Below are 12882 nucleotides of genomic sequence, written 5' to 3' on the forward strand. Positions count from 1 at the left end.
CTTCCCACTATCAACATCCTGGAGGTCCACCATTGACCAGGAACAAATATTGAGCCTTCAAGAGCAGTTCACAGATTAGGAATCCTGCAGAGTAATGCACCTCCTAACTCCCCAGATCCTGTGTTCCATCTCCAAGGCACAAATCAAGCATTTAATAGGACATACTCCACATGCCTGAACGGTTCCAATAAAACTCAAAAATCCCAACACTATCCAGGACAAAGTTGCCTGTTTGACTCGTGCATCCACAAACATTCACTCCCTTCAACACTGATGTACATAGTGGCACTGTGTACCCTCTACAAGATGTACCACAGAAATTTACCAAGAGTCCTAAAGACTGTACTTTCCAAACATGCAACCACTATCATCTAGAAGGACGCCAGCAGATATACAGGAACACCACCACCTGTAAGTTCCTCTCCAAGTCACTCACCATCCAACTTAAAAATGCAGCAACATTTCTTCAGTATTGCTGAGTCAAAATCCAAGAATTCCCTTTCTAAAATAATGTGGGTGTACCTTCACTAAGTGAACTGCAGTGGTTCAAAAATGCAGATCACCACTACTTTCATGAGGGCAACTAGGATTAGACAATAAATGTTGGCCTCATTGGTGAAGGCCTGTCTCATGAACGAAGTTAAAAAAATTTGAATATAGCAGAACAAATGCATTACACAGCTAAAATATTTGTAAATGGAACCATCAGTATAAAAGCAAGGAAAGGAAATGATACTGTACCAGTGGGAAGAGTCAGGGTGAGATACATGAAGAGAATTACTGAGGACAACAGAAAAGATTGAGGTGAGAGCATTGTTGAGCAACCGTGCAGCTGCAGAAATGTAGCTGTGAATAAAAGAACTAAAAGTTTGGCAGTTGGACTTTTGAAATTGCGGATTCAATTGTAATGTTGAATAAAAATTGCATAAAATTTAAATAAAAAACTCAAGTTTCAAGGGAATGAGACAAATTGCATTGCTTTAATGGCTCACACAGGAATGGCAGGCCAAATGGCGTTCTTCTGTGCTGTATGATTTTAGTTGACAGTCATTAATGAATTCTTCCAGTCACAAACCTTAAGACTGTTGACACATTTAAAAGTATATTTGCATTTCTTGGACTTCCACTTGCCCTTCCCCCAGCTCTTCCTTCCAGGAACATTTGGTGTGTTTGTAGGGGTATCTGGTCTCTCAGTGTTTGTACCACTCTCTATACTGGCAGCATCATCCTGCAAAGAAACATAATAATGCAGCAAGCTAAATAAAAAAGATGGATAAACAGTTCAAAGTTCTCTCTCTTTCATTGCTCTGAACAATACACAACAGCATGGGACAAGGGTCATAAACCATCATTATTCCCATAGAATGTGTGGTAGTTTTAGGTCTTCCTCAGCTGAGCAAATTGACCAGCAATGGTAATTTAAGAAAATTGCACTGAATTTAAAAAGCAACACTTCTATTAGTTATGGTCAAATCAGTAGTAGAATAGTTCTGCTACAGCTCCATTGTTCGGCTTAGTCTCAACATGACATACCAAATATGTAAAATGCCAATCAAAATAAAACCAGTCAAACATACATCAGGAACTGATTAGTTTGACAACTTATCCACTTACAAATAATAACCAATAATACATGAATATTTAATTTGTTTTAAACCTTATTTGTTGTGGTTCTGTTCGCCGAGCTGGGAATTTGTGTTGCAGACGTTTCGTCCCCTGTCTAGGTGACATCCTCAGTGCTTGGGAGCCTCCTGTAAAGCGCTTCTGTGATGTTTCCTCCGGCATTTATAGCGATTTGTACCTGCCGCTTCCGGTTGTCAGTTCCAGCAGTCCGCTGCAGGTCGATGCGTTTGTTGATTGAATCTGTGGATGAGTGCCATGCCTCTAGGAATTCCCTGGCTGTTCTCTGTTTGGCTTGTCCTATAATAGTAGTGTTATCCCAGTCGAACTCATGTTGCTTGTCATCTGAGTGTGTGGCTACTAAGGATAGCTGGTCATGTCCTTTCGTGGCTAGTTGGTGTTCATGGATGCGGACCGTTAGCTGTCTTCCTGTTTGTCCTATGTAGTGTTTTGTGCAGTCCTTGCATGGGATTTTGTACACTACATTGGTTTTGCTCATGCTGGGTATCGGGTCCTTCGTCCTGGTGAGTTGTTGTCCGAGAGTGGCTGTTGGTTTGTGTGCTGTGCTGTGCTCTGCTGCTCCGTGCAGATTCAATGGGCCAAAAGGGCTCTTTCCATACTGCAAAAATTCTCTGCATCTAATTGAAAGCCTTCTGAAAGTCCAAGTAAATCACAAAACACTGGCTCCCCTTTTTCAACTCTACTAGTCTCTTCCTCATATAGTTCCAGTAGATTTGTCAAGCACAGTTTCCCTTTTTAAGTCCATGCTAACTGTCAGATCTTTTCATTGTTTTCCAAATGCTGCTACATCATTTATAATGGACTGTAGTTGGCATTCCCCAACAAACAAAGTCTGTTTGACAAATCTATAATTTCTCATTTTCCTTCTAACTCTTTCTTTTAAAAATAGTGAAGCTACATTAGCTACTTTCTAATCCATAGGAACTGATCCAGAGTCTATGGAATTCTGAAAGACAAGAGGTTGGCTAATGTGGTGCCACTGTTTAAGAAAGGTGGTAAGGTCAAGCCAGGGAACTATAGACCAGTAAACCTGATGTCGGTGTTGGGGGGTGTGGGGGTGCAAGTTGTTAGAAGGAATCCTGATGGACAGGATTTACACATAATTGGAAAGGCAAGGACTGATTAGGGATAGTCAACATAGCTTTGTGTGTGGGAAATCATGTCTCACTAACTTGATTAAGTTTTTTGAAGTAACAAAGAGAATTGAGGAGGGTAGAAATGATTCATATGGACTTCAGTAAGGCGTTCAACAAGGTTCCCCATGGGAGACTGGTTAGCAATGTTAGATCACATGGAATACAGGGAGAACTAGCCATTTGGATACAGAACTGGCTCAAAGGTAAAAGATAGAGGGTGGTGGTGGAGATTTGATTTTCAGACTGGAGGCCTGTGACCAGTGGAGTGCCATAAGGATTGGTGCTGGGTCCAATACTTTTTTGTCATTTATATAAATGATTTGAATGTGAGCATAGGAGATGTAGTTCGTAAGTTTGCAGATGACACCAAAATTGGAGGTATAGTGGACAGCGAAGAAGGTTGAAAATGTGTTGCTGGAAAAGCTCAACAGGTCAGGCAGCATCCAAGGAACAGGAGAATCGATGTTTCAGGCATGTGCCCTTCTTCAGGAATCCTGAAGGGCTCATGTCTGAAACGTCGATTCTCCTGCTCCTTGGATGCTGCCTGATCTGCTGCGCTTTTCCAGCAACACATTTTCAGCTCTGATCTCCAGCATCGGCAGTCCTTTCTTTCTCCCAGCGAAGAAGGTTACCTCAGATTACAACAGGATCTTGGTCAGATGGGCCAATGGGCTAAGAAATAGCAGATGGAGTTTAATTTAGATAGATGCAAGGTGCTGCATTTTGGGAAAGCAAATGTTAGCAGGACATCTCCACTTAATGGTAAGGTCCTAGGTAGTGTTGCTGAACAAAGAGGCCTTGGAGTGCAGGTTCATAGCTCCTTGAAAGTAGAGTCACAGGTAGATAGGATAGTGAAGGTGACATTTGGTATGCTTTCCTTTATTGGTCAGAGTATTGAGTACAGGAGTTGGGAGGTCATGTTGCGGCTGCACAGGACATTGATTAGGCCACTGTTGGAATATTGCGTGCAATTCTAGTCTCCTTCCTATTGGAAAGATGTTGTGAAACCTGAAAGGGTTCAGAAAAGATTTACAAGGATGTTGCCAGGATTGGAGGATTTGTGCTATAGGGAGAGGTTGAACAGCCTAGGGCAGCTTTCCCTGGAGCATCAGAGGATGAGGGGTGACCGTATAGAATGTATAAAATCATGAGGGGCATGGATAGGATAAATAGACAAAGTCTCTTCCCTGGGGTGGGGAAAGTACAGAACTAGACAGCATAGATTTAGGGTGAGAGGGGAAAGATATAAAAGAGACCTAAGGGGCAACCTTTTTCATGTAGAGGGTGGTATAGGAAGGGTTTGGAGGGATATGGGCCAGGTGCTGGCAGGTGGGACTAGATTGGGTTGAGATATCTGATCGGCATGAACAAGTGGATCGAAGGTTCTGTTTCCGTACTATACATCTCTATGACTCTATAACTCTCGGATGTTGATTATTGGGACCTGGGATTTAACAACCTTTAATCTCTGCAATATCTCCAACACCTATTAGTACTGATTTCCTTCAATTAGTCCCTCTCACTAGGCCCTGTTTTCCACATTTTTGGGATATTACTAGTAATTTTTGTAAAGACATAAGCAAATTAAGTGTTTAATTGATCCACCATCTCTTGGTTCCTCATTATAACCTCAGGCCTGAGCTCACCTCCATGCTCTCAATTAAACCTTTAGGTTTCCCTTAAAATAAAAATAATTCTTCAGGCCTTTCTGCTTTGGACCTCTGCTCCATTATCTTTACAAATTATAAACCCCAAATCAACACTTCACAAACTCTAAGTGATACTCATCCAACCAGCTGCTTCCTCTTGCCCCCATGTCATTTTTAACACACTTCCCAGACAGCATCATGCAGTATTGCTGTAGGACACTCGCAGCATGAGAGTTAGCGTCAGTAATATTGTCACTCCCCTAGTCCCATTTTAGCTCCAATGAAAAATCACATTGCGATAACTAAATTCATCAATTTTCCACAGCTCAGCACACTTCCAATTTAACATCATGAAAAATCACCCAGGTTATGGGTTATCTAGCCATGTCAAAGCAAACGTATGCAGCAGTTAAACCCAAGTTCAACAAGTTGGACCAAGCTAATTCTTGTCACAGTCGCTTGCTGAAACAACATGATCACAGCTGATAGGGGCACCTCCACAACATGACACCAGTAATCAGAATGCAAGATAGTACATAAAAATTATTGCGCTGCACTGAACATGATCCTCAGAGACTTATCTAATAATGAGTATTCGTAAGTTATTAGAATGTCGAAGCGATGCCCACTCCAGCTGCAGAGCCTATTGTGACTCCGGGTTTAACCCCCTCCCCCATATCACCCATCGCCAACACCAGACTGAGCCTGATCAATATCGGATGAAAGCCAGCGCCGTGGCTCCGAGCAAAGATTGCCGCTTCTCCATGTTCTTCCCGCCGCCTCGGAGCCTGCTCCGCATCCCGACCAATGGGGAAATTACGGTAAAACGGCCACACGGGAAAGGAGGGATATACTACTGCAGCTACCTTTCCTTTAACTATACTCACGTTTTCATCCCCAGATACATCCGGATTGCTATTCTCATCGCTCAATTTCTGTCTCTTACTCGGCATGTCCCCTCGCGCCGTACTTTCCGACATGATCCGCAAAAACGAGGCAAAGTCGCAAAGTCACATGCGCGCGCTGCCGACTGTCGCAAAAAGAACCCATCTGATGACGTGAAAGTGGACTATTGTGTTGTTTGGTTTTCGATGTTCTCTGGATCTTTTGGAAATGCAATGTTATCTCTATTCGTCGAAGTTCTGCTAGCAGTCAAAAGTCCAAGTGATGCTGTCTTGTGCTTTGGTCTCTTGGTTTGTCAGTCGAAATATGTGCAATCTGGTTTGGCTCATGCACTCACCAGGACTGAACGTTTTCATGTTTAGTGGACTCGCTTCACGATATCCCAAAACCTAATTACCATTTACAAGATACAAATCAGGAATGTGATGAAATACACTCAACTTGGATGAGTATGCAGGACAAATCAACCAACAAACAAATGAGCAAATCAGAGCAACAAGATTCAGGTATAAAGGAGTGCTACGTATGCTGGCCCACATTATGCACAATTCTCCACCATGCATCTTTTGCTACTTATTGGATTTATCACTGAAATATTTTGAAACATTCATAGAAGAACTTGGAATATTTTGGGGTGTCAACTTTGAAGGAAATATTTCTTGTATTTCGTACCAACCTTTAGTTATATTCTGGAACAGAATGCTTTGTGATATTGGATTGTGTTAGTATGGAAGTTTCATGACAGCTCCCAAGAAATCTAACATTCTTTGGGATAAAAGTGCTATGTCGCACTATGTCACCTGGCTTTAGGATAGTCAAATAACCTCTGAGGCATTCACATAAAATTCCATTTTACTACCCATTCGATAAAGACACGGTATAAGTTCAGTTGTTGTGAATTCATTGTCACTGTGCAGCGATATTTAATGTTGAAATGGAAGCACACACAATTAAAGATGGACACGTAATAGAGTGCAGAAAGCTTTTAGAAGTGTTATGGACCAGGCCAGACCCCACAAAACATTTCACAAAACAGGTAGCCCAGACCCTAACTTTGCTAGTTGTTTTAAGCAGGTGTATAGCAGATATTCCAGGAGAGATGTCGCTGATCAAACCACTTAGTTTTAAACAGAACAGAATTTGTTTACAAGATTACCGAATGAAACACAAACAAAGAAGAACAGAATACAGAATAACAATCTATCTGAAAACCCAACAGATTGTCCCAACTTAATGCTGCTGTTCCTAATATTTGCAACAATCCACATAAACACCCATTGGCACAAAAGGAAATGTGAAACACAGGGTCTTGTAGGAGAGAAGTCAGAGAGAGAGATTATCAGCTTGGACCTGCTTCTTTGGGTCCAGCAGTTTCCAAATACTACTGCTAAAAACCAAACCAAACCAGAGGAAAAACTGAGATGGGTGAACTGGCTACTCCCCTTGCATTGTCCAAGCGTTTTTTTTCTGCCAAAACACTCGAAAGCCTGTTGCCTGAAGCAGTATCTGTTAGTTCTGATCAAACTGGCCCTAAAATCCTTCAACTTAAGACTTTTCAGAGTCTGTGTCTTTTATGACCTCTCTGAAAAACACCAAGGACAACATAATCTTGTTAAAGGAGCAGCTTTGTCACGCCTCTCCCGTTAAAAAGATGAACCAACAATATCCAAAGATGGCTTCATTTTAAAATCCTTAATCTTAAACTGTTAATATTCTACAACACACATACACACTACATTGACTATAAACATGCAAACAAGCACAACTACATACTGTTTCAGTTTGTTGTACTCCTGCCACCGAACACTTTTGTTTCTCATTCAAGCCGCGACAATGCGTCAACAATCATGTCTTCCCGTCCTGCTATATGCACAATTTGCAAATTGAACTGCTGTAACAACAAGCTCAATCTAAATAGTCTGACATTTTTGTCCTTAAGTTTCTCCACAAACTTCAATGGGTGATGATCAGTGTATATAATTGTCTCAGATACGTTACTGGTAACATAAACATTGAAATGTTGTAACGCCAACACCAAGCTCAAAGTCTCCTTCTCAACCATCAAATATTTCTGCTGATGAATGTTTAAGTCCCTGGAGAAATACCCTATATGTCTTTCTGTCTTCTCGCCATCTTCTTGCAAGAACACAGCACCAACACCCACAACATTTGCATCAATAGCCACCTTGAATGGCTTTGCGTAATTAGGTGTGGCTAATGCTGGGGCAGTGGTTAACACAACTTTCAGGCTGTCAAATGCCTTCTGACAATCTGCTGTCCACTGAAACTTCTTGCCAACCTTTAACAATTCAGTGAGTGGAGCAGCCACACTGCTAACACTTGGTGTTTTTGATAAAATCTGATCAATCCCAGGAATTGTAGTACTGCACTTTTTGTTGATGGCTCCCCAATTACCTTTGTTTTTGCATCCCATGGAGTCATTTGTTCATGTCCAATAACATGACCCAGGAAAGTGACTCGGGCTTTGGCAAATTCACTTTTAGCCAGATTTATCACCAAGCTTGCCTTCTAAGTTGATCAAACAAGTCTGATAAACATTGCAAATATTCCTTCCATGTGTGACTAAAAACCAGCAGGTCATCTATGTATATGACACAATTCAGCAATGACCTCATTGGTTAGTCTCTGAAATGTGTCTGGCGCATTTTTCATACCAAACTTTAAGTTGATACAGTCCAGTCAGCATTATGGAAGCTGAAATTACCTCGCTCTTTCCGAAAACGTGTCTACCAGTATCCTCTGAAAAAGACCAACTTTGAAATATAAGTTGATTGTCCCGCCTTTTCAACACAGTCTTCCAAATGTGGAATTGGATATGCATAAGTCTTTGTAATCGCAATGATTTTGCGATAGTCCATACATAACCTTTGGGTACCATCTGGGTTTGGCACCATTACTATGGGTGAGCTCCAGTCACTGTAACTCACTTCAATTATGATTTTTTGGAGCATGCGTTCAAACTCCTTTTTTAGCTGTGCCAACTTTAAAGGGTTATGCCGACAAGAATGTTGCTTAATTGGAGCAGCATCTCCTATATCTACATCATGCATGATTAGACTACTTTACAGTGTGGAAACAGACCCTTCGGCCCAACAAGTCCACACCGACCCGCCGAAGCGCAACCCACCCAAAGCCATTCCCCTACATTTACCCCTTCACCTAACACTACGGGCAATTTAGCCAATTCACCTAACCTGCACATTTTTTTTTGGATTGCGGGAAGAAACTGGAGCACCTGGAGGAAACCCATGCAGACATGGGTAGAATGTGCAAACTCCACACAGAGAGTCGCCTGAGGCAGGAATTGAACCCGGGTCTCTGGCGCCGTGAGGCAGCAGTACTAACCAATGTGCCACCAAGCCACCCACGCATTTGATGGTTGAGAAGGAGACTTTGAGCTTGGTGTTTGCATTACAACATTTCAATGTTTATGTTACCAGTAACGTATCTGAGACAATTTTATACACTGATCATAACCCATTGAAGTTTGTGGAGAAGTTAGGTTAGTACTGCCCAACGTATTTCCACATATCTCTCCATGTGATAGTAATATCACATGGGGAGATTTTTGATTCTCCTCTGGAAGGTCATTTTTGATTCTCCTCTGGAAGGTAACTCAATAATTTATTCTAATTTTTCATAATTTCCGCATTGTCCAATTTAATTTGAGGCATGTCCAATTCAGAATCCTCTGAACTTGGTTTTTCCCTCTGTGTTGTAACCAATAACACATTCTCCTCTTGCTTTCCTTCCCTGTTAAAATACCTTTTGAGTATATTCATGTGACACAGTCTGTGAGATTTCTTTCTGTCTGGAGTCCTTATTATGTATATCACTTCACTCAATATCCTTTTGACTTGATAAGGTTCACTAAACCTTGTTTTTAAAGGTTGACCTATCACTGGAAGTATGCTAACACCTTATCCCCAATAGCAAAATTGCAATTTTTTGATTCCTTGTCTGCTGCTTGTTTCATTATATGCTGTGATACTTTTAAATGCTGTCTAGCCGACTCTCCCACTCTATTTAATCATTCCCAAAAAAATTAACATATAGTCCAAATATGTGGTCTCTGAATTCGGACTTACCAATTTCTTCTTAATCAATTTTAACAGTCCTCTCACTTCATGCCCAAAATCTAATTCTAATGGAATGAATTTGGTTGATTCATTTGGTGCATCTTTGATGGCAAAAAGTACAAATGGAATTTCCTTATCCCAATCATCTGGATTGTCTTGACTATAAGCCCTCAACATAGTCTTTAATGTCTGATGCCATCTTTCTAGCACTCCCTGCAATTCTGGATGGTACACAGTAGATTTGCATTGTTTTATACTGAAGCTATCCATAACTCCCTTGAATAATTTTGATGTGAAGTTTGACCCTTGATCTGATTCTATCTTCATCGGGTAATTTTGAGTAATTAGAGTCATAGAGATGTACAACATGGAAACAGACCCTTCAGTCCAACCCGTCCATGCCGACCAGATATCCCAACTCAATCTAATCCCACCTGCCAGCACCCGGCCCATATCCCTCCAAACCCTTCCTATTCATATACCCATCCAAATGCCTCTTAAATGTTGCAATTGTACCAGCCTCCACCACATCCTCTGGCAGCTCATTCCAAACACGTACCACCCTCTGTGTGAAAATGTTGCCCCTTAGGTCTCTTTTATATCTTTCCCCTCTCACCCTAAACCTATGCCCTCTAGTTCTGGACTCCCCAACCCCAGGGAAAAGACTTTTTGTATTTATCCTATCCATGCCCCTCATAATTTTGTAAACTTCTATAAGGTCACCCCTCAGCCTCCGACGCTCCAGGGAAAACAGCCCAGCCTGTTCAACCTCTCCCTGTAGCTCAGATTCTCCAACCCTGGCAACATCCTTGTAAATCCTTTCTGAACCCTTTCAAGTTTCACAACATCTTTCCGATAGAAAGGAGACCAGAATTGCACGCAATATTTCAACAATGGCCTAACCAATGTACGGTACAGCCGCAACATGACCTCCCAACTCCTGTACTCAATACCTGACCAATAAAGGAAAGCATACCAAATGCCTTCTTCACTATCCTATCTACCTGCGACTCCACTTTCAAGGAGCTATGAACCTGCACTCCAAGATCTCTTTGTTCAGCAACACTCCCTAGGACCTTACCATTAAGTGTATAAGTCCTGCTAAGATTTGCTTTCCCAAAATGCAGCACCTCGCATTTATCTGAATTAAACTCCATCTGTCACTTCTCAGCCCATTGGCCCATCTGGTTCAGATCCTGTTGTAATCTGAGCTAACCCTCTTCGCTGTCCACTACACCTCCAATTTTGGTGTCATCTGCAAACTTACTAACTGTACGTCTTATGCTTGCAAAATCATTTATGTAAATGACAAAAAGTAAAGGGCCCAGCACCAATCCTTGTAGCACTCCACTGGTCACAGGCCTCCAGTCTGAAAAACGACCCTCCACCACCACCCTCTGTCTTCTACCTTTGAGCCAGTTCTGTATCCAAATGGCTAGTTCTCCCTGTATTCCATGAGATCTAACCTTGCTAATCAGTCTCCTATGGGGAACCTTGTCGAACACCTACCTCAGCAATCCTTTTAGCTGTGATTTGCATAATGGACCAGTCTCTGGAAATCTCGTCAACACATCCATTATTGTTAACAAATATGATTACCACGTTTTGTTTTAAGTAGGGGTCCTATGCAATTATTTAAGATTCTTCAATGCAGAAATAGGTATTAAAGGTGCGGGTTTTATTACTGCCTGTGATTTTCCAACTGCCAGACATGTCATACATCCCTGAGCAGTCCAGGCCAGGAAAAATGTTTTTGTATTTTAGCTTGAGTTTTTATTACTCTTAAATGACCCCCTACTTGTAGCTCATGTGCCACTCGCAACACCTCCTTTCTACAACCCACTGACAATACGACTTGATGATTTCATCTGCCTGAGTCTGGTCTCCATTTTTAAGGTAATAACATTCATGGATACATTCAGGTTCTTTTCTGTGCATGCCTTTTGATACAATTGCTTTAAACTTTCATCTTTCTGTTGTAAGTCAGTTAATTTATCTGAGTTAAAAGATGTCTGCTGTGCCATCTATCTGCTCCTGATTTGTGTCAATCATTTGATGAAACGGGATCTCTGCTAATTCCACTTCAACTTTCAGTGTTCCAACTGGTGACTTTATGACCTTGGTACCACACAGTCAGGAAAAATCCCAAGATATGTGTCCTTCATTGGCTCAGTTGCATGAGTTTCCACTGGTATTTCAAACACAGTAGGCAGCACTCCTACCTGTGAATCAGCTATATCATTAGCAAGGACAAATTGTATTCCTGGAGCTGAGAGTTTGTCCAGTTCTCCTGTTACAACACGAGGTAAACCCATCTGCTTAACTTAAACCAGCAACACAGAAAAAATTTATCCCATGCTTATCCTGTTTTCCTACTTTTGGCTTCCCAGTGCTTTTCCTAACTTTCACCAATACTTGATTTCATGTGGCCTACTTTATTGTAGTGAAAACATCAGAGCTTTTTAATTTTTCTGTCTCCTTCAAAGGTTTCCTTTTTACCCTGTGGTATGTTATCCTTATGATCTTCACAAAGATCTACCTTTCCCTTTCCATGCGAGGATTTCTCTTTTCCCCAATTTCTATCTCTCACAGTTTGGAAGCCAAACTTTGATTTATGGACCAACTCATAATCATCAGCCACTTCAGCTGCTAATCTTGCCATTCTAACACTTTGCTCTTCCACATGAGTTCTCACTCCTTCAGGAAGTGATTTTTTGAACTCCTCCAAAACAGCTGTCTCTCTCAGAGCGTCATAGGTTTGATCTATTTTTAATGCCCTTATCCACGTATCAAAATTACTTTGTTTGATCCTTTCAATCTCAATATAGGTTTGTCCAGGGTACCTTCTTAGATTCTCGGCTTCTGGCAAAAGCTCACAAGCACTTAAGATGGCTTTCTTCACCTCCTCATATGCCTCAGATACCTCCTTTGGTAGTGATGCAAATGCCTCACAAGCTCTACCTACAAGTTTTGTTTGGTTCAACAAAACCCACATGGTCACTGGCCACTTCATATTTTTGGCCATCTTTTGAAATGAGATGAAAAATGCTTCCACATCCTTCTAATCAAATTTAGGCAATGCTTGAATATACCTCAACAGTTTCTCACCAGTCCTTTGGCTACCATGGGTTTGCTCATCCTCACTCTTTTCTTCACTAAGCTTACCTTCAGCCTTCATCTCCATCTTTTAAGCTGACGTTCCTGTCTAAGTGCTAATTTCTAAAGTTCAAACTCCCTCTCTTTCTTCCTTTCCTCTCTCTTCTTTTCTCTCTCTTCTCTCTCTCCTTCTCTCTATTTCTTTTTCTTTTTCTCTTTCCTCTGCTTTTAAGCGTAATTCCTTGTCTTTTGCCTATAACTCAAACAACTGTTTAATTTTCAATTGCATTTTAGCTAACAAAAGACCTACCACTTGCTACCTTTGAGTCCACCAACCCTAATCCCAGATTGGAACGA

The 12882-nt window shown here is 41.4% G+C and overlaps 1 protein-coding gene and 1 long non-coding RNA gene across 4 annotated transcripts in view; one reads left to right on the plus strand and one right to left on the minus strand.

The window, feature by feature from the left end:
- The window catches only part of eed (embryonic ectoderm development), a 41539-nt gene extending 36097 nt beyond the window's left edge, over window positions 1–5442 (minus strand). For both annotated transcript variants that reach the window (XM_043691574.2, XM_043691573.2), the window contains exons 1-2: window positions 5314–5442; window positions 1076–1228 (exon numbers count right to left, since the gene is read on the minus strand). In XM_043691574.2, the coding sequence (XP_043547509.1) occupies window positions 1076–1228; window positions 5314–5406 (246 nt within the window). In that variant the 5' untranslated portion in view covers window positions 5407–5442. The remainder of the gene's footprint in view (window positions 1–1075; window positions 1229–5313) is intronic.
- Window positions 1–12882, plus strand: part of LOC122550606 (uncharacterized) — a 65245-nt gene that overhangs the window by 43171 nt on the left and 9192 nt on the right. Inside the window, exon 1 of one of the 2 annotated variants that reach the window (XR_006311894.2) lies at window positions 5501–5835. The exons of the other annotated variant lie outside the window; for it this stretch is intronic. This is a non-coding gene — a long non-coding RNA (uncharacterized LOC122550606). Of the gene's footprint in view, window positions 1–5500; window positions 5836–12882 lie in introns of those variants that run through there. 2 annotated transcript variants of the gene reach the window in all.

Source organism: Chiloscyllium plagiosum, unplaced genomic scaffold, assembly GCF_037043375.1.
Source record: "Chiloscyllium plagiosum isolate Xiang-an unplaced genomic scaffold, Cpla_swu_hap1 HiC_scaffold_6, whole genome shotgun sequence".
NCBI classification, from domain to species: domain Eukaryota; kingdom Metazoa; phylum Chordata; class Chondrichthyes; order Orectolobiformes; family Hemiscylliidae; genus Chiloscyllium; species Chiloscyllium plagiosum.